The sequence below is a fragment of the Salvelinus namaycush genome, chromosome 13 (genome assembly GCF_016432855.1).
Source record: "Salvelinus namaycush isolate Seneca chromosome 13, SaNama_1.0, whole genome shotgun sequence".
NCBI classification, from domain to species: Eukaryota; Metazoa; Chordata; class Actinopteri; order Salmoniformes; family Salmonidae; genus Salvelinus; species Salvelinus namaycush.
The window spans coordinates 13,369,222-13,395,470 of NC_052319.1; the positions used below are offsets into that span (position 1 = coordinate 13,369,222).

At 41.9% G+C, this 26,249-nt stretch overlaps 1 protein-coding gene across 4 annotated transcripts in view; it reads left to right on the plus strand.

The window, feature by feature from the left end:
* LOC120058253 (mitogen-activated protein kinase kinase kinase 20-like) overlaps positions 1–26,249 on the plus strand; it is a 45,596-nt gene that overhangs the window by 12,826 nt on the left and 6,521 nt on the right. For 2 of the 4 annotated variants that reach the window (XM_039006778.1, XM_039006779.1), the window contains 8 exons: positions 3,975–4,076; positions 4,474–4,539; positions 4,714–4,742; positions 4,869–5,006; positions 10,872–10,958; positions 13,854–13,928; positions 15,825–15,931; positions 20,368–20,503. In XM_039006778.1, the coding sequence (XP_038862706.1) occupies positions 3,975–4,076; positions 4,474–4,539; positions 4,714–4,742; positions 4,869–5,006; positions 10,872–10,958; positions 13,854–13,928; positions 15,825–15,931; positions 20,368–20,503 (740 nt within the window). Of the gene's footprint in view, positions 1–3,974; positions 4,077–4,473; positions 4,540–4,713; positions 4,743–4,868; positions 5,007–10,871; positions 10,959–13,853; positions 13,929–15,824; positions 15,932–20,367; positions 20,504–21,536; positions 23,355–26,249 lie in introns of those variants that run through there. The other 2 variants (XM_039006780.1, XM_039006781.1) reach the window with 2 other exon arrangements.

Sequence of the window (26,249 nt, forward strand, 5' to 3'; positions counted from 1 at the left end):
ACGGCCCAGGAGGCCTGTAAACAGTAGCTATAAAAAGTGATTGAGTACGCTGCATAGATTTCCTGACTAGAAGCTCTGCTCTACAGCACTCACAATTCAATCGCTGGTTGCAAACTGCTTTCAGCCAGCTTAGTGGACTTTCTTCACTAACATAGTCAATGTAGTCAGCTCAGCTATCCCCATTGAGACCATGTCTGTGCCTCAATCTAGGTTGGGCAAAACTAAACATGGCTGTGTTCGCCTTAGCAATCTCACTGAAATAAAGACCTCCATTCCTGTCATTATTGAAAGAGATTGTGAAAAAACATATAAAAAAACAGTCATTTTTGTTGTGGTAAATTGACATTTGCTATCGTAAATGTTAGCAATACCTCCGCCTTTGCAGGATGCACGGATATGGTCACTAGTGTAACCAGGAGGAGAGGTCTCATTTAACACAGTAAATTCATCAGGCTTAAGCCATGTTTCAGTCAGGCCAATCACATCAAGATTATAATCAGTGATTAGTTAATTGACTGTAACTGCCTTCAAAGTGAGGAATCTAACATTAAGTAGCCCTATTTTGAAAAAAGTGTTTTGATAACTTTCAAGTGTAACAGTTCCATGTAGAAAAAAAGCATACTTCACATAATACTTAAGAAACCATTGTTCCTTAAGTATATTAGGAGTGTTCTGCTAATATAACAATGTGCAAATATTATACCTTCCTGTAGGGTGTTCCCTGACCTGTTTGCTCCAGACCTCTCATCACAGATACTAGTCATGAAGGAGCCTGGCTTCTTCAACACAGCTCCTGTTTCACAGAGGGAGGGAGAGAGAGAGAGAGAAAGACTGTCACGCACAGTCATGGAAGCCAACAGTAACTATACGGTTGAACATAGCCAGTCAGAGTTCCTGATTCTCTGCTAATTCACAAGGGACACATGCCAGCATGGCACTGACTGGTTGGCATTACTCACTCTGGCTCAGGAGTAGTCCATTGGCACAGTGGAAGGGGGCACCTCCTTACAGCATACAAGACACAGTTGGTTAAGTGAATTCCAGGACATAGTAATTTGACAATTGACCAGATCAAATGTGACCAACCTGATTCAAGTGTCCTCCATTACTCTGAAGCGGGACTGGTATCTAGCCACTGCCTCAGCCTTCTGTAACAATTCCTGATATGGTAGGGGGGCTCCCATGATGCTGCTGAACAGCAAATCCATCAGGTTTTGTACATAGAAGGAAATCAAATATAATCACGCAATAAACATATAGCGAGAAAAATGAATTTTAAAAAGTACTTTTTATGCTAAAACAGGCACTGCAACTACAGAATCGATTCAGTGACGCTGATGCTGTTACTATGCAACCAGCTGTGTACGTTCCTGAATGCTTGCTGATATGTTTTGCTATGCTGCCAGAGCCATAGCTATATATTTAGTAGATAAGTACCATCCTTCATTTATTTTTGCCCTAGAAAATACACAAACTTTTATAAGAACAGGCATGTTGTTTTGGGTTAGCAAACGAAGCCCCCGACTTGCAAATCCCAGTTAGTTATTATATTTTTGTCTGAGTTGAAATTAGTTGGCTAGCTAGCTAACGTTACTTTGCCAGTTCAAGTTGAACATTATTGAAAGCAAGCTGGCTACATCCTATGATTAGCTAGCTAGCAAGTGCCTGCCCTGTATAGGCCTTTCTCTCGCACAAGGGGGGTCAAATTGCAGGGGACTTTCTGGAAATGACTGTTTCCGTTTTTTCGCTGCTGCTGTACACTACATGTGCATAAAAAATAAATTTTCCTGTAGAAAATAAACATCAGTCTTTCTTGTAAACTAAGCTAGAGCTGGTTTTACGGACATTTTTTTTATTGCCTACACTAGATTCTTCGGCCACTGTCACTTAGGAAACTAGGAGGCTGAGACCGGTAGCTAGCTAGCTAAACTAACGTAGGTAGCTAAATATTATAATAGGTTTAACTTGCTGCCAAAAATCTTGCTAAGACTATGTACAGTGCCTTCAGAAAGTATTCATACCACTTGACTTATTCCACATTTTGTTGTGATTTTTACACAATACCCCATAACAAGTTTTTTTAAATGCAACATGTAAAGTGTTGGTACCATGTTTCATGAGCTGAAATAAAAGATCCCAGAAATGTTCCATATGCACAAAAAGCTTATTTTGCTCAAATTCTGTACACAAATTTGTTTACATCCCTGTTAGTAAGCATTTCTCCTTTGCCAAGACAATCCATCCACCTGGCAGGTGTGGCATATGAAGAAGCTGATTTAACAGCATGATCATTACACAGGTGCACCTTGTGCCGGGGAAAATAAAAGGCCACTCTAAAATGTGCAGTTTTGTAACACAACACAATGCCACAGATGCCTCAAGTTTTGAGGGAGCGTGCAATTGGCATGCTGACTGCAGGAATATCCACCAGAGCTGTTGCCAGATAATTTTATGTTTATTTCTCTACCATAAACTGCCTCCAATGTTGTTTTAGAGAATTTGGCAGTACGTCCAACCGGCCTCACAACCGCAGACCACGTGTAACCACGCCAGCCCAGGACCTCCACATCCGGTTTCTTCACCTGCGCGATGATCTGAGATGAGCCACCCGGACAGCTGATGAAACTGTGGGATAGAACAACTAAAGTATTTCTGCACAAACTGTCAGAAACCGTTTCAGGGAAGCTCATCTTCATGCTCGTCATCCTCACCAGGGTCTTGACCTGACTGCAGTTTGGCGTCGTAACAGATTTCAGAAGGCAAATGCTCACCTTCGATGGCCACTGGTACACTGGAGAAGTGTGCTATTCACAGATGAATCGCGGTTTCAACTGTACTGGCAGGTGGCAGACAGCGTGTATGGTGTCGTATGGGCGAGCGGTTTGCTGATGTCAACATTGTGAACAGCGTGCCCCATGGTGGCAGTGGGGTTATGTTATGGGCAGGCATAAGATACACACAACGAACACAATTGCATTTTATTGATGGCAATTTGAATACACAGAGATACCGTGACAAAATCCTGAGGCCCATTGTCGTGCCATTCATCCACCGCCATCACCTCATGTTTCAGCATGATAATGCACGGCCCCATGTCGCAAATATCTGTACACAATTCCTGGATGCTGAAAATGTCCCAGTTCTTCCATGGCCTGCATACTCCCAGACATGTCACCCATTGTGCATGTTTGGGATGCTCTAGATTGACCTGTACGGCAGCGTGTTCCAGTTCCTGCCAATATCCAGCAACTTCGCATAGCCTTTGAAGAGGAGTGGGATAACATTCTACAGGTCACAATCAACAGCCTGATCAACTCTATGCATAGGAAATGTGTCACGCTGCATGAGGCAAATCAGGTCACACCAGATACTGACTGGTTTTCTGATCCACGCCCCTACCTTATTTTTAAGGTATCTGTGACCAACAGATGCATATCTGTTTATATTTTTGTTCAGTTTATATGGTGGTTGGCAACCAACTTTAAGGGGAATTACTGCCACAAACTGGGCTGAAGCGTGGACCTTGTTCATCTTTCAATCACCCAATGAGTAGATGGGAGGGGCGGGACTTGCAGCACGTCAAGCATCTAAACTAGAACCAAGTTATATTTTAGCGCCTGGTTACGCAGATGCAATGCGGCCGGTTTGGTCAGCATTTAAGAGCTGTTCTAAAAGAGAGCCTGAAATTTCAGCTAGTTTTCAGTTTTCCCCTCCCCACTCAGATCACTCCTTGACAGTTCTAGCAGAATTCTTGCTTGAGTAATTGCTCTTTGCTGAGAAGCTATTTTTGTTTCATTTTGACCATTTTAATTGAAAACAATCACAGTAAGGTACTTAATTGTTACCCAGATATGATTTGATATTGAGATGAAAACAGCTGCATTGGACCTTTAACTATAGTATAAAGACATATTTGATAGTGCAGAGCAATGTAAATGCTATTTTGGGAGTCTTATAATGTGTTTTCACCACAGATTATGCCAGTGGAGGGTCCCTGTATGACTACCTGTCCAGTGCAGAGAGTGAGGAGATGGACCAGGAACAGGTCATGACTTGGGCCATGGAGATTGCCAAAGGTACAGTCATGATTCATTGTCTTAGCTCCTTTAAAACATGCAAGGGTACATGTTCTTGTCGAATTTTTGCAAAGCCATTTGACTAAACTAAAACACTGACTGAGATTCCACATTTGTTTTAGCTCATTAGCAACTCAGCAGTAGAATATATTTCAGATATGTCCGCTCAGTCTATTCCAACTCATTGAGAACAATACGGTCTCATTGAGAACAAGTGAAGTCAAAACATGAAGGCCTACATGTGATTAATCTGTGTCCTTAGTTTACATAAGTAATGGGCATTGTGAGGAAGGCATGGATGAGGCATTTAGGAGAGCACAGATGAACACAGACTTGTTTATATCAGCCTGGTTGCCCGTTGATTGGTCAAAGGAAATGTGCTTTATTTCCCCATCAGGCATGCACTATTTACACTCAGAGGCCCCGGTCAAGGTTATCCACAGAGACCTGAAGTCCAGGAATGGTAAGATTTCAGATTCATCTTCATCATCTAGCCTTCTGTTATGTGTCTGAGTCTATACAAAAGACACCTCTGGTCTAACGGATATAGCCAGAGGCAAATATTACATAAGCTGAATTAGAAGAAACCTGAATATACATATTTTTCCTGACTTGAAAGACATGTTTTCTATTGCAGTGGTTGTGACGGCAGACAAAGTTCTTAAGGTACATTTGTTTGCACATTCCTGAATACATGGGATCTTACGTTTGCATACTGGTTTTACACAAAACCTTTTTCTCCCAACCCTTGCTAAAACCCGGGCCTTCACCAGTACCTGTTTCCCTGTGTAGATCTGTGATTTTGGGGCGTCCCGGTTCCACTCCCACACCACACACATGTCCCTGGTAGGCACGTTCCCCTGGATGGCCCCGGAGGTCATCCAGAGCCTGCCCGTGTCTGAGACCTGTGACACCTATTCCTACGGCGTGGTGAGTGACCAACACATAGGACACACACTGACCACAGATCAGCTGTTGATACTCAATCCAATAGTTACTGAGACTGGGCTATTTTTCTCCAGCTGATTCTGCGAGACAATCTGCTTGTGATGTTCATATGTATCGGCTCATACATAGACTTTTATTTACTAAGTACAGAAACCATCAGAGAGAGACTTGTTTGACTTAGCTTGGTAAGGAAGTTGCTTAGTTTGTAGAGGAAGCCAAATAACAAGTATGGTTAAGAAAAAGCTCTAATGTCACTGTTGCAACTGCATGGCTGAGAGAATAGACTGTCAATCAATAAGTACCTAGCACTTGAAATAACAGACTTTTCAGAGATGACATTTTCATGCCTTCATTACTGCCACTGGAAAAGTAGTCGTGAGCGGCATTATTGACCTTTTGTAGAAGTGCTAGCAGCAGTTCCATACGTTTTCTGCCTCATTTCTATCATCTTTCATCCCTGAGTAGAGAGTTTGACGCCTGGGCATATTTCTGTGTGTGGCTGTGTGTGGCTGTGTGCGTGTGTGGTTGTCTGCGGTTGTCTGCGTGTGTGACTGCTCGCTACATTCCTGCATGGCGATGGAGAAGGTGTGAAGTGTATATAGGGGATGCTCTGAGTCACCCAGCCAGTCAAGGGCCTGACTCATGAGTGACATAAACAGTCAGTGAACAAAGAATAGGGCCTGAGGTCAGGTCAGCCAGCGTCTGGGTCGGCACACTGTTCTCTATTGCAATCCACCTGGCTTTCACTTAAACTGGGGTGTATTTACCACACACAATGTCATTTACTGTATTGTTATAAATGTGTATTATGTGTAGTGATTTGTATGATTTGCCCTTCATTCAAGGTTTTTTTACTCTCTGAATATGGTAACTAATGTATAACTAAAGTCTTAGTCTGTGTTGTATCTCAGTTCAGTGGAAGACTCTGACCAGACCATGCATTCTGTGGTGTAGATTGGTCTTTCTATAAATAATGGGTCCGATGTGTGACATTGGATAAACATTTCAGAATGGTTTTAACTTCTTGACGCACGGATCCCTTTAGCGGGATCATTTTCGTAAACAACCGCTGAATTGCAGAGTGCTGAATTGCAGAGCGCCAAATTCAAAAAAAATTGTCAGATTGTCAGATTTTGAAAATATGCTTTACAGTGAAAGCAATCCAAGCGTTTTTGTGTGAGTTTATCGATCACTAAACAAAACATTAAGAACACCTAGCAGCAATGTATATTGGTCACGAAAGCCAGAAAAGCAATAAAATGAATCGCTTACCTTTGATCTAAGGATGTTTGCACTCACGAGACTCCCAGTTACACAATAAATGTTCCTTTTGTTTGATAAAGATTATTTTTAGATTAAAAAAACTCCATTTGTTTGGCGCGTTATGTTCAGTATTCCACAGCCTTAGGCAGGTCATCAAGGCTTGACGAAAATTCCAAAAAGTATCCGTAAAGTTCGTAGAAACATGTAAAACGTTTTTAATAATCAATCCTCAGGTTGTTTTTAACATCAATAATCGATAATATTTCAACCGGACTGTAAACTATTCAATACTGGAGAGAAAGAAAATGTCGAGCAACCAGTGTCGAGCGCATGAACTAATGTAAGGACCTCCGCCTATCCACTGACGCGTTTTGATAAATCTCGCTCATTTTTCAGAATAAAAGCTTGAAACTATGTCTAAAGACTGTTCACACCCTGAGGAAGCCATTGGAAAAGGAATCTGGTTGATTTCCCTTTAAGTGGATGAAAGGCAGGCAATGGAACAGTGATTTTTCAAAATAAGAGTCACTTCCGGGTTGGATTTCCTCAGGTTTTCGCCTGCAAAATCAGTTCTGTTATACTCACAGACAATATTTTGACCGTTTTGGAAACTTTAGAGTGTTTTCTATCCTACTCTATCAATTATATGCATATTCTAGTATCTGGACCTGAGAAATAGGCAGCTTACACTGGGAACGTTATTTTTCCAAACATAAAAATTCTGCCCCCTAGCTTCAAGATTAAAATAAAAAGGACTTTCATGCATTCCACATGTGCACTTAGAGGAATACAAGTGAATATATGCAAATTGGCCCATATCTCCACCTATAGTATTCAACAAAATAGGCCTAGGACTATACATCCTTTAAGCAGGGTTCATACAGACATTGGCAAGTCAAATTCAAAGACTTTCAGGGACTTTTTCAAGCACTTAATTGTAATTTTCAATGACCGCAATGTTATACAATTGTAAAATTTAAATAATTGTACATTTAGGGCCTGATATAGGACCCCAAAAAGTGTCAAAAAAGTAGGCCATTACCACTTTAAGAATAATGCTTTTTTAAAGCCTTGCCAATACATTGGTATTTCAATTATTACTACATTCTAAAATACAGTATGTGAGAATAATGTGGACATTGCCTGACTAAATCGATTGGATGCATGGTGATTTTTCTGTATCCTATGTGGTCGACGCAGGCACACATGAGTAGCGATAGCATTAATCTCACCATTTGAATCTCACCGTCGCTCTTTTTATAATGAGAAAGTGACCAAAAACCAGGTTCCTTTTTTAATGTAAGGATTTGTATGGAAAGCCAAGTTGAAGCCAACATTAGATGTTGTCCTCATAATAACCACACGTGGTTTTACCGCAACCGCGTGGCGCAACACCCTTCATTTGAAGCTGCGGCAAGAGAATGTGGCAACATCTCTCACAAAAACAGATTTTTTTTTAATCACAGATAATTATAAGGGACCAGGAGAATATATAAATTGCCTACAATAATTAGAATAACTTTTCAAGCATCACATTGAGAAAATGTCTGATTTTCAAGGTAGGCCTATTCCAGGGGTCTACTTGAATTTCTGAGCTCCAAATTCAAATTCAAGTAGGCTCCTTCAAGCCCCTTGTATTGTTTAAAAATGCAGGTCTAACATGGAAAACAAAATGTATTTGTCATGTTATTTCATTACCAGATGATATTGTACAGGCTGTGTACAGTAATTTGTCATTATATCCAGAATAATGAATAAAAATAGCTCTGGGTGTTGCGCAATAGTCAATACTACACAACTGCATACAGTAGACTGTGTCCAATCCGAGGCACAAAAACATAGGAAAACATGAACTCGTTACCTTGATGCTTTTTTTTCTCTGTTAAAAAATTTAATGAGATCCTGCTATAAATCAACCAGACAACAATAGATGATTCAACATCAATTCGCTAGGGATCTTAGATCCAACATGGATCCCGGCACAACTGTCTTCACCGGCGTAAGGAGTGAGACACCAAAATATTCTGGACATTCCTTGCAAACACATTTTTTTCCCAGCACTTGGGCTGTTGTCGCATCACATGCGCTATCACAACAGCTGTTCACCACTTGACTGTCATTCAGAAAATTCCTTTCTGGGTCAGATGATGATGTGTGAAAATATTAAAGCACAACTAATCAGCTGGACACCAAATGAAATCCAACAAGTATTATGCATAATTATTGAAGAACCACGTTAATGACAGTACCGATTTTAGGTTTTAAGTATTAAGGTGAGGTGACTCTTTTGGTTAGAAGCATTCGATTTTCCAATGCATTTGGATATGTGTGCCGATGACATCTGTTTTCACCCCATAACATAAGGAGACAGGAAATGTTATGTAGTTACACTGCATTTCTGAGATCTCTATATAAAAAAACTGTCAGAGTTCAGGATTCTTACAGAGTTCAAGTTCAATGTCTATTTTTTTTTTTTTTTTTTTTTTTTTTTTTTAATAAATTTTATCCCCTTTTCTCCCCAATTTTTCGTGGTATCCAATCGCTAGTAATTACTATCTTGTCTCATCGCTACAACTCCCGTACGGGCTCGGGAGAGACGAAGGTCGAAAGCCATGCGTCCTCCGAGGCACAACCCAACCAAGCCGCACTGCTTCTTTAACACAGCGCGCCTCCAACCCGGAAGCCAGCCGCACCAATGTGTCGGAGGAAACACCGTGCACCTGGCCCCCTTGGTTAGCGCGCACTGCGCCCAGCCCGCCACAGGAGTCGCTGGAGTGCGATGAGACAAGGGAATCCCTACCGGCCAAACCCTCCCTAACCCGGACGACGCTAGCCCAATTGTGCGTCGCCCCACGGACCTCCCGGTCGCGGCCGGCTGCGACAGAGCCTGGGGGTGAACCCAGAGACTCTGGTGGCGCAGTTAGCACTGCGATGCAGTGCCCTAGACCACTGCGCCACCCGGGAGGCCCAATGTCTATTTTAACTGATTAATATATGATATAACGACAATTTACACGGGCATAAATGCAAGGACAGAAAAGTTATGTTTTATGTCGCAGGATTATGAACACATTTGTCAAGACACCAACCATAATAAAGCATAAAACATTTCAATGAATTCTTGAATTTGATTGAAAATAGCTATTATCTCTCAGAGGAGGACCATCCTCCTCAGTGCATTTCATACAAATAAAAATAGTGAAACATTAATAAAGTTATCCTTTTTAGATAGAACTATACAAAATATGTTTACATGTCACCAAATAATTATTTAAAACTCACTGTTTTGCAATGAAGATCTACAATAGCCTTAACAGCACTCTGTAGGGTAGCACCATGGTGTAGTCGGAGGACAGATAGTTTCCGTCCTCCTCTGGGTATATTGACTTCAATACAAAAACCTAGGAGGTTCATGGTTCTCACCCCCTTCCATAGACTTACACAGTAATTATGTCAAATTCCAGAGGACGGTCTTCAACCTATCAGAATTCTTGCAGCATGAACTGAGATGTTGTCCACCCAATCAAAGGATCAGAGAATTAATATAGTACTGAAATCATAAGCTACAGCTAGCTAGCACTTCAGTGCATAAAATGTGGTGAGTAGTTTACTCAGAGAGAGAAAGAGAATAGTTAAAAAAAATTGAACTAATTAATTTCCTCAAAAATGATGGAGAAGTAAGAGAGAGAGATTTCCTTGTATTTTTTTCACTTTCCCTTAGTGAATGCAGCTAGCTAGTTTAGCCTACTGAAACACTCGGAGAGGGATGCTACATTATGTTAGCTAGCTGGCTTTGGCTATCCAACACTGGAATTCTTCCAAGTCAAGGTAAGCTAAACTGCTTGCTGACTGTACACTGTACTGCATGATTGTAGAAAGTTTACTAATGCGTTAGTTCTATTAGCTATTTTGACTATAACGTTAGCTAACATGGTGACAATGGTGTAGGCTGTGTGTAGAGGTTAGCGGTTATGATATGAAGGTTTGGCTTGGAAAGTTTTTTCGCCTGGTCACAGACAGCTGATGTGTTGTGCACTGAAGTTCACAAGCGAAGGGAAAGGTTGAGAGGAGAGCGCATACTGTATATACGAGAAGGAATTATAGATCAGCTACATGCAGGCAAGAGTGTGTAAGGTGGTATTGAATGTGTTACTGTCTGTGACCTTGATTACTCAAATTTATCTCGAACTGTGCACCTACAAAAATGTAATTCATAAGCTAGGTTGTAGCAACCTCATGATGGGTATAGGGAACATTTGAGTATCATGAAGTAGCCTATACCTATCGATGCTACATTGAGCTAGGTGAATGGAATATGAATGACTGTCATCCAATATGCTGTAATAGAAATAAGGCCATGCTCATAAAAAAAAGAATCGTCCTCCCTCATCTTAAACGGCACCGACCGCCACTGATCTTAATGTAATGACATGAAGAAAATTGGCAGATTATTATCAATGACTTATCATCAGCTGTAATAAGTTATCCAGTTTAGGAAATCCTCACTGGTACCCTAGTTTATAGAAAGACCTAGATGCATTTGCTCGTTGACTGACCATGACCCCTCTCGTTTCCCTGTGTCAGGTTCTGTGGGAGATGCTTACCCGGGAGATTCCCTTTAAAGGCTTGGAGGGTTTACAAGTCGCCTGGCTGGTGGTGGAGAAGAGTGAGGTACAGCTGCACTTCCTTTTTCCTCATTATGCAGTCTTCTAGGAACAGATTGACTGTAGATGTACTGTAGCTTCCTCTATCTATGCTAATAGATTTTGTGAAGAGACAGATTCCTGACAGTTTTTCTTAATGAGCCAGTGTATCTTTACAGGAATCATTTCAGTCATCACACACCAGTATAGCTAGTTGGGGGATCGTCATATGGGCCAAAGCCAATTGATCCCGCTTATGCAATATCCGCATTCTCAGAGCGGAGGTGATACGCTTGTTGACTATATCTTGTTGACTACATCTTGTTGACTACATCTGTGCACAAGATGAAACGTACTGCAAAAGTCCTGACTCTGATCACAGAGAGGGCATGATAATGAATGTATCATGTATGGTGTGAGCCAAAATGATCAATGAACCTACCAGGTACAACTCAAAATCCGTAAACACGGGCACCCTCATAGATGTCATCCTAACTAACTCGCCCTCCAAATACACCTCTGCTGTTTTCAATCAAGATCTCAGCGATCACTGCCTCATTGCCTGCATCCGTAATGGGTCGGGGTATCCTGGAATGACATTGACCTCATCCCGTCAGTAGATGATGCCTGGCTATTCTTTAAAAGTGCCTTCCTCACCATCTTAAATAAGCATGCCCCATTCAAAAAATGTAGAACTAGGAATAGATATAGTCCTTGGTTCACTCCAGACCTGTCTGCCATTGACCAGCACAAAAACATCCTGTGGCGTTCTGCATTAGCATCGAATAGCCCCCGTGATATGCAACTTTTCAGGGAAGTTAGGAACAAATATACACAGGCAGTTAGGAAAGCTAAGGCTAGCTTTTTCAAACAGAAATTTGCATCCTGTAGTACTAACTCAAAAAAGTTCTGGGACACTGTAAAGTCCATGGAGAATAAGAGCACCTCCTCCCAGCTGCCCACTGCTCTGAGGCTAGGAAACACTGTCACCACCGATAAATCCACTATAATTGAGAATTTCAATAAGCATTTCTCTACGGCTGGCCATGCTTTTCATCTGGCTACCCCTACCCCGGTCAACTGCCCGGCACCCTCCACAGCAACCCGCCAAAGCCCCCACCATTTCGCCTTCACCCAAATCCAGATAGCTGATGTTCTAAAAGAGCTGCAAAATCTGGACCCCTACAAATCAGCCGGGCTAGACAATCTGGACCCTCTCTTTCTAAAATGATCTGCCGAAATTGTTGCAACCTGTCACTTTCCTCTTCCTGGAAATGACTGGACCAAAGCGCAGCGTGGTACGTGTTCATGATTTTTTATTTAATCAGAACACTTGAACAAAAATAACAAAGAGAAAAACAAACAGTTCTGTAAGGTAACTAAACTATACAGAAAACAACTACCCACAAACCACAGGTGGGAAAAGGCTGCCTAAGTATGATTCCCAATCAGAGACAATGATAGACAGCTGCCTCTGATTGAAATCCACACCGGGCCAAACACAAAGAAATAGAAGACATAGAAATAAAGAAAGTAGAATGCCCACCCTAGTCACACCCTGGCCTAACCAAAATAGAGAATAAAAGCCTCTATGGCCAGGGCGTGACACAACCCCTATTACTAGCCTGTTCAACCTCTCTTTCGTATCGTCTGAGATTCCCAAAGATTGGAAAGCTGCCGCGGTCATCCCCCTCTTCAAAGGGGGTGACACTCTAGACCCAAACTGCTACAGACCTATATCTATCCTACCCTGTCTAAGGTCTTCAAAAGCCAAGTTAACAAACAGATTACCGACCATTTCGAATCCCACCGTACCTTCTCCGCTATGCAATCTGGTTTCAGAGCTGTTCATGGGTGCACCTCAGCCACGCTCAAGGTCCTAAACGACATCATAACCGCCATCGATAAGAGACATTACTGCGCAGCCGTATTCATCGACCTGGCCAAGGCTTTCGACTCTGTCAATCACCACATTCTTATTGGCAGACTCGACAGCCTTGGTTTCTCAAATGATTGCCTTGCCTGGTTTACCAACTACTTCTCTGATAGAGTTCAGTGTGTCAAATCGGAGGGCCTGTTGTCCGGACCTCTGGCAGTCTCTATGGGGGTGCCTCAAGGTTCAATCATCGGGTCGACTCTTCTTTGTATACATCAATGATGTTGCTCTTGCTGCTGGTGATTCTCTGATACACCTCTACGCAGACGACACCATTCTGTATACTTCTGGCCCCTCTTTGGACACGGTCGTCTTTCCTTCCAGTTCTCTGCTGCCAATGACTGGAACGAACTGCAAGAATCTCTGAAGCTGGAAACACTCATCTCCCTCACTAGCTTTAAGCACCAGCTGTCAGAGCAGCTCACAGATTACTGCACCTGTACATAGCCCATCTATAATTTAGCCCAAACTACTACCTCTTCCCCTACTGTATTTATTTATTTATTGTTGCTCCTTTGCACCCCATTATTTATATTTCTACTTTGCACATTCTTCCACTGCAAATCTACCATTTCAATGTTTTACTTTACTTTTTTTGCCTTTACCTCCCTTATCTCACCTCATTTGCTCACATTGTATATAGACAAATTTTTCTACTGTATTATTGACTGTATGTTTTGTTTATTCCATGTGTAACTCTGTGTTGTTGTATGTGTCGAATTGCTATGCTTTATCTTGGCCAGGTCGCAGTTGCAAATGAGAACTTGTTCTCAACTAGCTTACCTGGTTAAATAAAGGTGAAATAAAATAAAAAAATATGGACATCTCTTGCATGTCTCACTCACCAGGTCTTCAGTCACATAAGTCATCTGTATATTTAACCTGCCTCCTGACATGCTCTAAATTCATATTCTGACCTCAGAACTGAAAGCTGAGACTACTGCAATCATTTTAGTGATTGTGCGTGTGACTGTCTGTCTGTTCCAGAGGTTAACCATTCCCAGTCGCTGCCCAGACAGTTTCGCTGAGCTGATGAGGAAGTGCTGGGTCACTGATCCCAAGGTACGACATCCTCAAACATACGCGCATCGTCACGCACACAGAGATCCTATTAAATTATATGTAATTCTATGCTAACGCACACATACAGTTGAAGTCGGAAGTTTACATATACCTTAGCCAAATACATTTAAACTCAGTTTTCACAATTCCTGACATTGAATCCTAGTAAAAATGTCCTGTCTTAAGTCAGTTAGGATCACCACTTTATTTTAAGAATGTGAAATGTTAGAATAATAGTAGAGATAATAATTTATTTCAGCTTTTATTTCTTTCATCACATTCCCAGTGGGTCAGAAGTTTACATACACTCAATTACTATTTGGTAGCATTGCCTTTAAACTGTTTAACTTGGGTCAAATGTTTCAGGTAGCCTTCCCCAAGCTTCCCACAATAAGTTGGGTGAATTTTGTCTCATTCCTCCTGACAGAGCTTGTGATACTAGGTCAGGTTTGTAGACCTCCTTGATCGCACACGCTTTTTCAGTTCTGGCCACAACTTTTCTATAGGATTGCTGTCCGGTCTTTGTGATGGCCACTCCAATACCTTGACTTTGTTGTCCTTAAGCCATTTTGCCACAACTTTGGAAGTATGCTTGGGGTCATTGTCCATTTGGAAGACCCATTTGCGACCAAGCTTCAACTTCCTGACTGATGTCTTGAGATGTTGCTTCAATATATCCACATAATTTTCCTTTCTCCTTATGCCATCTATTTTGTGAAGTGCACCAGTCCCTCCTGCAGCAAAGCACCCCCACAACATGATGCTGCCACCCCCGTGCTACACGGTTGGGATGGTGTTCTTCGGCTTGCAAGCATCCCCCTTTTTCCTCCAAACATAACGATGGTCGTTATGGCCAAAAAGTAATATTTTTGTTTCATCAGACACGAGGACATTCCTTCAAAAAGTACAATCTTTGTCCCCATGTGCAGTTGCAAACCTTAGTCTGGCTTTTTTATGGCGGTTTTGGAGCAGTGGCTTCTTCCTTGCTGAGCGGCCTTTCAGGTTATGTCGATATAGGACTCGTTTTACTGTGGATATAGATACTTTTGTACCCGTTTCCTCCAGCATCTTCACAAGGTCCTTTGACGTTGTTCTGGGATTGATTTGCACTTTTCGCAACAAAGTACGTTCATCTCTAGGAGACAGAACGCGTCTCCTTCCTGAGCGGTATGACAACTGCGTGGTCTCATGGTGTTTATACTTGAGTGCTATTGTTTGTACAGATGAATGTCGTACCTTCAGGCGTTTGGAAATTGCTCCCAAGGATGAATGAGACTTGCGGAGGTCTACAATTTTTTTCTGAGGTCTTGGCTGATTTCTTTTGATTTTCCCATGATGTCAAGCAAAGAGGCACTGAGTTTGAAGGTAGGCCTTGAAATACATCCACAGGTACACCTCCAATTGACTCAAATTAGGTCAATTAGCCTATCAGAAGCTTCTAAAGCCATGACATAATTTTCTGAAATTTTCCAAGCTGTTTAAAGGCACAGTCAACTTAGTGTATGTAAACTTCTGACCCACTGGAATTGTGATACAGTGAATTAATCTGTCTGTAAACAATTGTTGGAAAAATTACTTGTGTCATGCACAAAGTAGATGTCCTAACCGACTTGCCAAAACTATAGTTTGTTAACAAGTAATCTGTGGACTGGTTGAAAAACGAGTTTTAATGACTCCAACCTAAGTGTATGTAAACTTCCGACTTCAACTGTGCATACTCACACATAGCCACTGTGCACAGTAGACTCAGCACCCAAGTCAGTACTACAATGGATAATACTAAACAGTAATGTTATGTTACATACAGTTACGAGGCCAGTCCAATAGTCTTGAGTAGATAGAAATACGACATGTCTGCTTATGAATATCACACTGTTTTGTTTCGTTTCCACCTAGGAAAGACCAATGTTCAAACTTATCCTTACAACCTTGGAGTCCATGTCCAATGACAGCAAGCTTCCCGAGCAGTGCAACTCCTTCCTACACAACAAGGCAGAATGGAGGTACTGAGATCATACTGTACGACTGCAATCCTCTCCATCTCTTCTAGACCAACACCGCTATATTCTAAGGATATGCCAGAACTGTTTCAAATCAATAGGCCCATCTATGCGCAAGTGCTGCTTTTGTGGGCCACTAAATGTCTGAAGGGATTTTTGGGAGTGTGCATACAGATCTTTTATAATTGCACTGATAACATAAAGGCATCAAATATCTAAAGAATCCCCCATCTGGATCTCCTTCCTCTCTATACCCATAAGGTCTAAAAAATAATCAACATCTTTTTCAAGTCCAAGTGTTTAATTGGCCTGTATGAGCAGCTGGAGGATTAGTGATGTTCAGCACAGCCTTGGTGTCAGCTGCTACTGATTTCTCTCTCTTTGGGCTTTTCTATGCTCACAACTCTTCATAGAGACGTGTCCAAGCAGGCATCTGCAAGTGAGCAGCTCAGTAGTGAGAGTCGATCAAGAACATGTGCGTTAGAGTGAGGGAAATGTTGCACACCAAGTACAGTCGTAGTATCTCGCTAGTAAGAAGCGGGAGAAGAGTGGAGTGGTGCTGCCTGAGCTCCTCTTGCATCAGAGGCAAACAGGTTGCAGGAGTGGTGTGTTATAGTTTCTCAGGGTGGCAGGTAGCCTAGCAGTTAGCGTTGGGCCAGAACCGAAAGGTCACTTGTTCGAATCCCAGAGCCGAGAAGATTAAAAAATCTGTCGACGTGCCCTTGAGCAAGGCACTTAACCCTAATTGCTCCAGTGTCGCCATTGGTATTGGCTGACCCTGGCCGTGACCCCACTCTTCCAATTCACACGTGTACAATACAAACTTGTACATATATAAGCACCCAACAAATGATTATTATAATAAGTAAGTGTCCCACTGATGAAGGCTCAATGGTATTGTCAATTCTGGCGCTTGAAAAAAAGTCAAACTAGGAGTAGGTCTCCTGTATTTGCATCACAGGAGGTTGGCGGCACCTTAATTGTGGAGAACGGGCTCGTGGTAATGACTGGAGCGGAATCAGTGGAATGGTATCAAATACATCAAACACATAGTTTCCATGTGTTTGATGCCATTCCATTTGCTCTGTTCTGGCCATTATTATGAGCCATTCTTCCCTTGGTAGCCTCCACTGACAAATGGCTCCTGGTGTTGGCTATATTAAATCTGGCCTCATGCTATGTTTCTTCTCTCTTATCAGACTGTTAGTCCAGTGAACAGTGGCTCTCTGTCTCATTAGCTATCAATGCACTCATTTGTGTAATAGTGTCAGTTAGAAGCTGCTCACTGCTCTGTAATGATGGCTCAGAGGGCTCTTGTTGCAGTCTATTAAGGCAGTTTGCACATGGTCCAGTAGAGCATGAAGGGACTCCTCTTTTCGCTGTTTCTCTGGCACCTGTCTAGATCCGGGAGGAGGAGCAGAGAGGGGGAGTTAGTTGGGGAGGGAAAGAAAGGGGGAGGAAATGTGAGACGTATTAGAAAAACTGTATATGAGCAGGGTAGGACTAGAAATACCGAGAGTGTTTGTCAGGAAAGCGACAAGCAAGAGAATCAATTATGAGGGAAGTTTCAAGTATTAGTGGAAAGTCTTTGAGGGGATGGGAGGGGGAGTGGGAGGATGCAGGAACAGGGCAGGAGTTCCTGTCTGTGTCACATGCCTGTTTATAAATAGTTACTTTGGGAGCTGATTGTCTTGGCCTCTGACTCAGCATGGCTACCCATGGTGCACCACACAGCCCCACCTGCTGGGCAAAGCAGAACCGTCCACTCAGTGGGTGAACCGCATTAGCAAACACACTGGAAGGTAAGTGTTCCTTTACTGTCTGTGGGCTTAGAGCTGTCACTAAAAGAGCAGAATCCAAACTTGAGAAACATGCAGAACTTTGAACTTTTGTGTATATTGCATGGATGTCAGGGAGAGATATGAGTTGGAATCTGAGTTAAGCACAAGTACCTAAAATCAACAGTGTAACACCAGTGTTGTATGTGATGAGGTGGATGATGTTGGTTACTAAACACATCAGGGGTGTCATACCTTAGCTCAAGACCAAAAATATAAAGTAGGCAACAACAACAACAAAGTTGACTAAAATCCCGATTTAAAACGCAACGGCTGTTCAGCGTATTGGGTGGCTGGAGGGCTTTAGAACCATGCAGAACATCACTCGGAGAGCAGCTGCCAGCCTGCAGGCTTTTCTCTCACTTTTAGAAAGCAGAGAGTGTGAGTTTGCTTTGCCTGTCAGCCGTTTTAGGCAGTACGCTGATTGTTTTGAATTTAATGTCGGCATTTGAACTCGTGCTTTTAAACCTTGCTGTAATCTGATAACCAGGGATTATTTGAATTGGGAGTTGTGGGAGCCCTCCTTTTTGGTGATCATCCGCAACCAAAACCTATACTGAACAAAAATATAAATGCAACATGCAACAATTTCAAAGATTTTACTGAGTTACAGTTAATATAAGGAAATCAGTCAATGTAAATAAATTCATTAGGCCCTAATCTATGGATTTCACATAACTGGAAATACAGATGTGCATCTGTTGGTCACAGATACCTTAAAAAAGAAAAGTAGGGGAGACATCTGTGGCATTGTGTTGTGTGACAAAACTGCACATTTTAGAGTGGCCATTTATTGTCCCCAGCACAAGATGCACCTGTAATGATCATGCTGTTTAATAAGCTTCTTGAAATGCCACACCTGTCAGGTGGATGGATTGTCTTGGCAAAGGAGAAATGCTCACTAACATGGATGTAAACAAATTTCTGCATAAAATTCTATAGAAATAAGCTTTTTGTGCGTATGCAACATTTCTGGGATCATTTCTGGCAACATGTAAAGTGTTGGTCCCATGTTTCATGAGCTGAAATAAAGGATGTCAGCTCATGAAACATGGGACCAACACTTTACATGTTGCGTTTTATATTTTTGTTCAGTGTATATTATTGATATTAAAATATAGGTTGTGATAGCTCTAGGCCTAATTGATATTTTCATTCATTTGCCCAGTAGGCTAGTGCAATTTTGGTTTCATGTATGAAAATAGACACAATTGAACAACTTGCTATTTAGAGCATTTGCCCAAAATACATGTCCTGTTTTTGCCTTCGAAGACAATAACAATTGTAGGCAACAACAAATGTGCATTTTCATGAAGTGACAGAATGCTAATATTCAGATAATGCAAATCATGAATGATTACTTAGGCCTACATCATCATCTTCAGCCTTCATCCATAATCCCTACCTGTCTCTGATATAATGCATTTCCACCTCTCAGTCTAGTTTGTCCATCTTCCTGAATTAAAATGGGATATTCTAACAGATCAATCTTGCTTGCAAAACGTCATTAAGTATTGCTAAGTTATTTAGCTATAGTCCGTGCTTGACTTGGGCAGGAGCTCACTGGAGCTGAGTACCAACGTCTATGTTTCTACTGCTAGAGGTCTTGCACATCTTATAGAATATTAGCTCAAAAATACTGTGGAGCTCCTAAACAGTACCGGCACCTATTTCATTCCACGTCAAGTACTGGCTATAGTGTAGCTGTAGGGCTGTTTTTTGTTGTTGACAGAATGAGCAGTCAGATATCGCAACTGTTTTGTAGGCAACACAATAATATCAGAAGGAGACAAAAATGGCCCGGGGAAACTTTTTTGCGGGCCGCCCCCTCGTTGGCTGTATTAATATTTCGGAGCCGCCTTGTTGACACAAAACGTTTCAATATTCTCTGAACAGCCTTGTTGATACAATGCTTCAATAGTCACATAATATTTCCCTTCCCTGGCGAATAATGCAGACAAGCAAATGCAAAAACTAGCTTAGGCAATCAGAAGGAAATTTGACTACACGAAACGCATAGGTTTGCCAAAGTGACAGTTAAAGGGGCCTTAGCTGTAGATTTTCCTTTTGTATTTTGTAATTCTTTGAACGAGTTTGTTTGTCTTCATGCGTCCTTGTCGATTGTAAGTAAGTAATTTGATGTAGACCTATGCCTTTCATTTCAATGCGTGTGTATGATTTATCTGGCATAGTTTGCATCCGCGGTCAGCTGTTTTATGCACTAGTTACTTTCACATTGACGTCTGCATTTGAAGTCGGCCTGGTTGTGACTTCATAGCGTGTATTATGCATCTATTTCATGTTGTACTGTATGCGCCGTTCCACAAATAAATTAGTCAATTAATGATGAGTTGGACTTGAGTAGTGGTTGACATTGTACACGCCGTTCCACAGACCTTTAAAACTAATATTGCAGATAATAATTCATTGCTGGGGTCATTTTGTTTTTGCTGTTCTCCAAATAGCATTTGAGAGTTTTTAAATTCTGTAGAAATGCAGCAAATGAGCTTCAACTTCGTACACCCCACCTCACTTTGCCATACCCTAGGTTTAACTAAACTGACGCCACTGAAACGCATCCCTATGTTGTCTGTGCTGTAGCTGTGAGATCGAGGCCACACTCGAGAGACTGAAGAAGTTGGAGAGGGATCTGAGCACCAAAGAGCAGGAACTGAAGGAGAGAGAACGTCGCCTGAAGATGTGGGAGCGCAAGCTCATCGAGCAGTCCAACACCCCGGTAAGTTCCTCAGGAGCCAATACCCACTGCACCCCACACCCTCAGGACAACCCCCACACACTGTCTAGTCCCTGAACATGAACAGCACCCCAGTTTAGCACCACCTTCACTGTGTTGGTCCATGTGTCACAGCCTATGTTCTTGGCCACATTGTCACAAGGGGAAGCAAAGAATTCAGTTTACTTCAGACCGATGTCTGTCTGGAATGGAGGGAAAATATATAAATAAGGCTCTTGCTAGGCTCAATGAGTCTCACCGATGGGCTGTTGTGTTGAGTAGAGGTATTAGCTCATCATGCTACTCTGTGTGGGACTATGTCACTGAGCTCCCATTGGCCATCAGTGATAATTATAGATCAGTGTGATTGTAACGTTGGTAATGCCAATGTTGTCACGCTGATATAGGAGTCTTCGCTGCTTGTGTGTATTTGCCTATACTACCTTTTCTATGTGAAGCTTTCAAAGGGACACCCCACTCGGCCTTGGCCTCCTGTTTCTGTTGTTGCTTTGGTATGCAACACATTTAACCTAAATATTACCTTTCTAGTTGGTTGGATTTGTTTTCCGCACTTCCACATTGTGGCACTAATACTTTGTTTTGTCCATTGTATGATTGCGTTATACAGCCATGCATTGGGAATGTCTTACAGTGCTTTGCCTTGGTATCAATTTGACATTTACTGATGTATTGGGTAAGAATCTGTACCGTCATCCTGAGAGATGTTACCATGTTAGCTATCTCTTTATTCTTTGTTTTCTCCCTTTCTCCTACCTTAATCTGTCCTGTAGACTCCAATCGTTTCAGTCCAGCCTTCTCTGATAATCCAATTTACTATATCTCTCAACTCTACTCTTCTAGTGTTTGACAGTCACCTTTTTATAATGGGTATTAAAAAAATCACAGTTAATCATTTGTCTTGGTGTACAGTGTGTGGTCTAAGACTGATTTCCTTCCCGTCCTCTTTTCCTCCCTCTTCTTCCCTTCCTATCCTTTCTCCCCCATCTTTCCCTCTCTGCTGTTCCTACCCGTGGAGGCTCAGATTAGCACTGAGTCGTTCTATGAGTCTAAGATGGAGGAGTCGAACAGTTCGGAGATGACGTGTCAGATCACATCCTCCAGTAACGGGGAGGTGGAGGGGATGAGTCTGCAGGCCATGATGAAGGGCTTTGGGGACATGTTTGCCTTGGACATGGGGGGCCCCGTCCTGCACTCTGGCATGCAGGGCAACATGCTGGCCAAGCAGAACTCTTCCAAGTCCAGCAGTGTCAGAGAGGGCCGCAAAATCAACATGGCCTTGGGGATGTCAGACGACAGTGATTAGAGCAACCTGATTGGTAGCATCCGTAACATCTGTCAATCAATCACTTTGGCCTGTGTCTAAACTGTGGTCTTGCAGCAAGCTCCCATGCATATTCCTTTTCACATTACTGGTGTTATGGACGCCATCTTCGTACATTAGATCATTCATTACTAATAGCTTTTTATTCCTTGACTGTTTTTTTGTTGTTCGAACAATCAATTTTCTTTTGCACACGTTCTTTTGAAAAACAATAAAGCATATCCAAAGATACAATACTTGTTGTAGCACAGAGATGTTCTTCTCGCCGTATGAACACAATGTATTAGAAACCTTCCTCCTACATGGCTCACATGGATGTCATTAATGCCTAATGTACTGGATGTATAGTGCCATGCTGTAAAGAGTCATGTGAGCAACTTGCATTGAGGAGGCAAAGCTTTTATGACATTTTGCTGACATTAAGATTGGCCAATTTGTTCTGAATGTGGTGGAGTGCAGTTGCTCTGATTGAGTCTCTCACCAGGACGAGAAAGTACATGTTGTGTCCCTCAGCTGACCCTGACTCATGTCAGGCAGGAGAGAGAGAAAAAGTTTCCTGATAGCCATGTTAAACTACAGACTTCCTGTGCCCTTTTTCTGTATATACACAGTGTTTGGAATATTTGGATTTCAGGCCCGCATACCATGGCTTATTGGTGTAAAGTGCACTACAGGGGTTTGTGTAGTCTCACTTTGTGTGCTGGTTGACAGCTGCATGTTATAGATGCATATAATCAGGATGTTTGTGAGGAGTACCATAGACCTTAGACTACAACACCTCGACAGGGGTAAGTTCTCCTAGACAAAAGGCAACTATTAAGGACCTTTATTCCACTAACTCTGTTATTCAGTGGTAGGTTGGCCTTTCATTCAATTATTTAGGAAGTAATAACAGTATTTCTTTGGAGAGATGATATGAAATACTCTTTAGATGGCTTCTCTAAGCTAATGATTATCTATCACTAAACATGTTTGCATCTGCACCAACAGTTTTTACCACAGACCAAAGTGTGTTTAACAACCTTTTAACAACCCCCAAAGTGAGCCTGTTGAAGCTCACCTAACAAGTGCCATCCCCAAATGCCCTGTAAAGTCTGCTATTTATGGTCATATGGGACCTCATCTCTTCTAAACATATCCAATATGGAGGATATTTCTGTCTGACTCTGGCCCTGCAGGTTTCACCTATTTCTACTTAGTTGATGTATGTTTTTGTATTCTGTTGTGTAGTTATTAAACCTAGTCACTCCGAAACACATCCATTGACATAGACAATAACCAACCGATACACTTCCTGATGTGAAAGTCAACCACTTTGTAAGGTATTTTCAGGACATCGAATACCCAGAGTTGCAATATGATCTATGCAAACTTCAGCACCTTGGATTAGTCCAATTCCTTGGATTATTCCGATAGTGTCTCTTTAATGGTGTACCATAACTCTATTAGACCGTTTTTAGCTTTTTGATATGAACATATTTTGCTGCAACCTCTACTGTTCCTTGTTTTTCAATAAACATTTTCTCATTAAACTTCCTGCTTTGGTTCTTTACTCTCCCTGTTTTCTTACATTTCCTTCTTCTTCGATGAGGTTTAACGCCGGTTGGCATCCAATGTTGCATTACTGCCACCAACTAGACTGTAGTATAACTCCCTTTATACTTTGCTTGAAAAAGTAAAATATATTTAAAATACCCTACCATCTAACCCTACACTCATTAAAAACCAACCACCCTACTCCACTATTTAAACTTTTCTAGTCCTACCTCAGGCCAACAGCCTGAAAGGACGGTACACTACAACTCGACAAACCCTTTAACCCTGTAACGCTTACTCTTACTGAAGCATATATCATATTTTGGCCTATCCCTCTGTACTGATACAGATCTACTACTCACACAAATCCTCTCAGGATCCCTCCCCCTTGACCCATCTTCCTCAACTTTCTTCACTGGCTCAGCATACGACACCCTCTGCTCTACTCTAACCCTGGTAACCTCAACCTGCCTCTCTTGCACCGGACATTTCTGATCCCTAGCCCCATGGGCACCCCTACAATCAACACATACAGCTTCTTTCCCCAATGCTACACATTCCTTTGTCTCATGCCCTTCTGCACACTTCTCACACCAAGGACCCTCCCTCCTACACACTGCTGCCACATGCCCATAAGCTTGACACCTGTAACAACGTAACAACCTGTAACAAGCTTTTACGAGAACTGAAATATCCTAACATCACTTTGTTGGGCAGAGACTCAACATCAAAACTCTAAAGAACAGCCAATGACTTTTCTGTTTCACCACCCACGCCACCCTGTCTGCATTGTCCAAACGACGAGCATCACAAACACCGGGGATCTTACCCTTCAGTTGGTTAACCTTCACATTTACTGCTACCCCAGTAATCGCTCCTTTCAACGGCGCCCTTTTCTTGGGAGCAATTCAAGTCACATCTATTGTCACAATTAGTTTGGCGCGAAGCCTCTGCTCCCTCTGACCAGCAGAAACACAAACAATTATCACAAGACCACTTCGGGTTACCTTCACCGATTCCACAGTACCCAACACCTTTTTCACACACTGAAACCACAAATGGATCAGCCAAAAGGCAGGGGTCCACTTCCTCCAAAAATGTCACTCCTACAGTCACAGACTCGTCTTTATCCTGACCATCAGTGCAAGCCTCAGGCTCCGAGGACTTCACCACACCTGCCACCTCCGATAATTCGCACTCACTCACTTCCATTTCTCCTCCTGTCTTCAATCTGGCATAGGTCTCACACTGCTTACACTTTCTGCCATTCTTTGACAAACCATCTCCCTTTTTTCCAAAGTGTTTACCTGACTCAAGCTCACCCTCTTCCTCTGTCTCTCTCTTCGACCTCCTCTGCCTCTCTTTTTCCCTCCATTCCTCCTCCGTATATGTATTGTTATGGTAATATTGTACTTCTCCTAACATTCATCTCATTCTTGCCCTCTTAAGGGATGCCATTTTCCCACTATCATTCTCAACCTTTGTCTTCTCACATTTCCTCTTGGTTTTCCCAGTTTTTTTTACCTTGAATCTAACAACTAATTCAATAACGTTACAATAACGTCACAACAAAGGTTTGTTAGCCACAAAATTCCAAATGTGGCCAAGAAAATAAGATAAACATTTTGTGCTGGGAGAAAATGAACAAAATGTGACTGGTGTTAGTTATTCCAGAACTCATCTGAAGTTATATTTCTATGTTTTAACATGTAAGACCTGAAATCAGTCATATTACATTAATTGATTTGCATTAGACCCATGTTCACACTGTAGTCCTCAAGGCTTCAAAAAAAGATATAGTCAATGGTGGGATTTCTATCATTAGCTAACTGGGCACCACTCATACTTGGCGCAGAACATCAATTTGTATTGTATATGTTACACTTACCGACAACGCCTGCTTAATTGCACCTGCGGGGATTGACAAAGTCGTATTGAATTTAGTTGAATTTGTGGTGTAACCACTAGCCAACAGGTTTCCAATGCTTGTCCGCCTCTATAGTGTAATCAACTTGCTACAGTATACTCCCATTCCACATGGGGGCAGAGTTGTGTGAACTACTGAACTCCTCTTCCCTGCCAAAGGAATCCCAAAGGCTGAGCAATTTCTACTGATGCCCCCCCCCCCCCCCCCATCCTTCCCCTCCTGTCATCAATTAAGATCTGTTTCCGTTTGTCAACAGTATGCTTAGGATTTTATTAAACGATTTGAAGTAATTTGTGAAATACAATATGGCTCCTGTAATCTTGATATTATGTCACTTTAATTAGGCAAAATCTGTAATGGAACTGTGGCAGTAGGGTAGGGGTGGTGTTTTTTTATGTGATTACTTCCGAACCATACCACTGGAGTAGACGAAAAATGCAGCTGGGGGTGAGGGACTTTAGAAGGAGGCTGCAAAGAAGTGTATCGCGCTAATTCTAAAACGGCCCTCTTTGAATGCGATTTGTTGAGATTGCCATTCATCTCAGGCTCTGGGCTGTTATACGATTCCGTGGGAAGCAAATAGAGAATGCTCCGATTAGTAATTAATTTAGTCATCTTCCCCTCAATTCTCCCGGTGCATAGCAGCCTCGTGATCATAATGATGAAATTTGTATTTTGTCTGGCTACTTTCTGCCTGTTTACACTTAATGAACAGTAAATGATTTATCATTAAAATGCATCATGAAAGACCAGTCAGATGGGCATTGGACATATTTTAGTTTGATTTAGACATTTAGGACCCAGTAATCTTAATTGCAGAACAATAGCTTCAAAAACCATTGCTATAAGACATGGTAAACATGTCTTGGAATGAAGTAAGCCTATATATAATGTATACTGTATGTAATGCACCGATGTTCATAATTATTTACTTGTACACATGA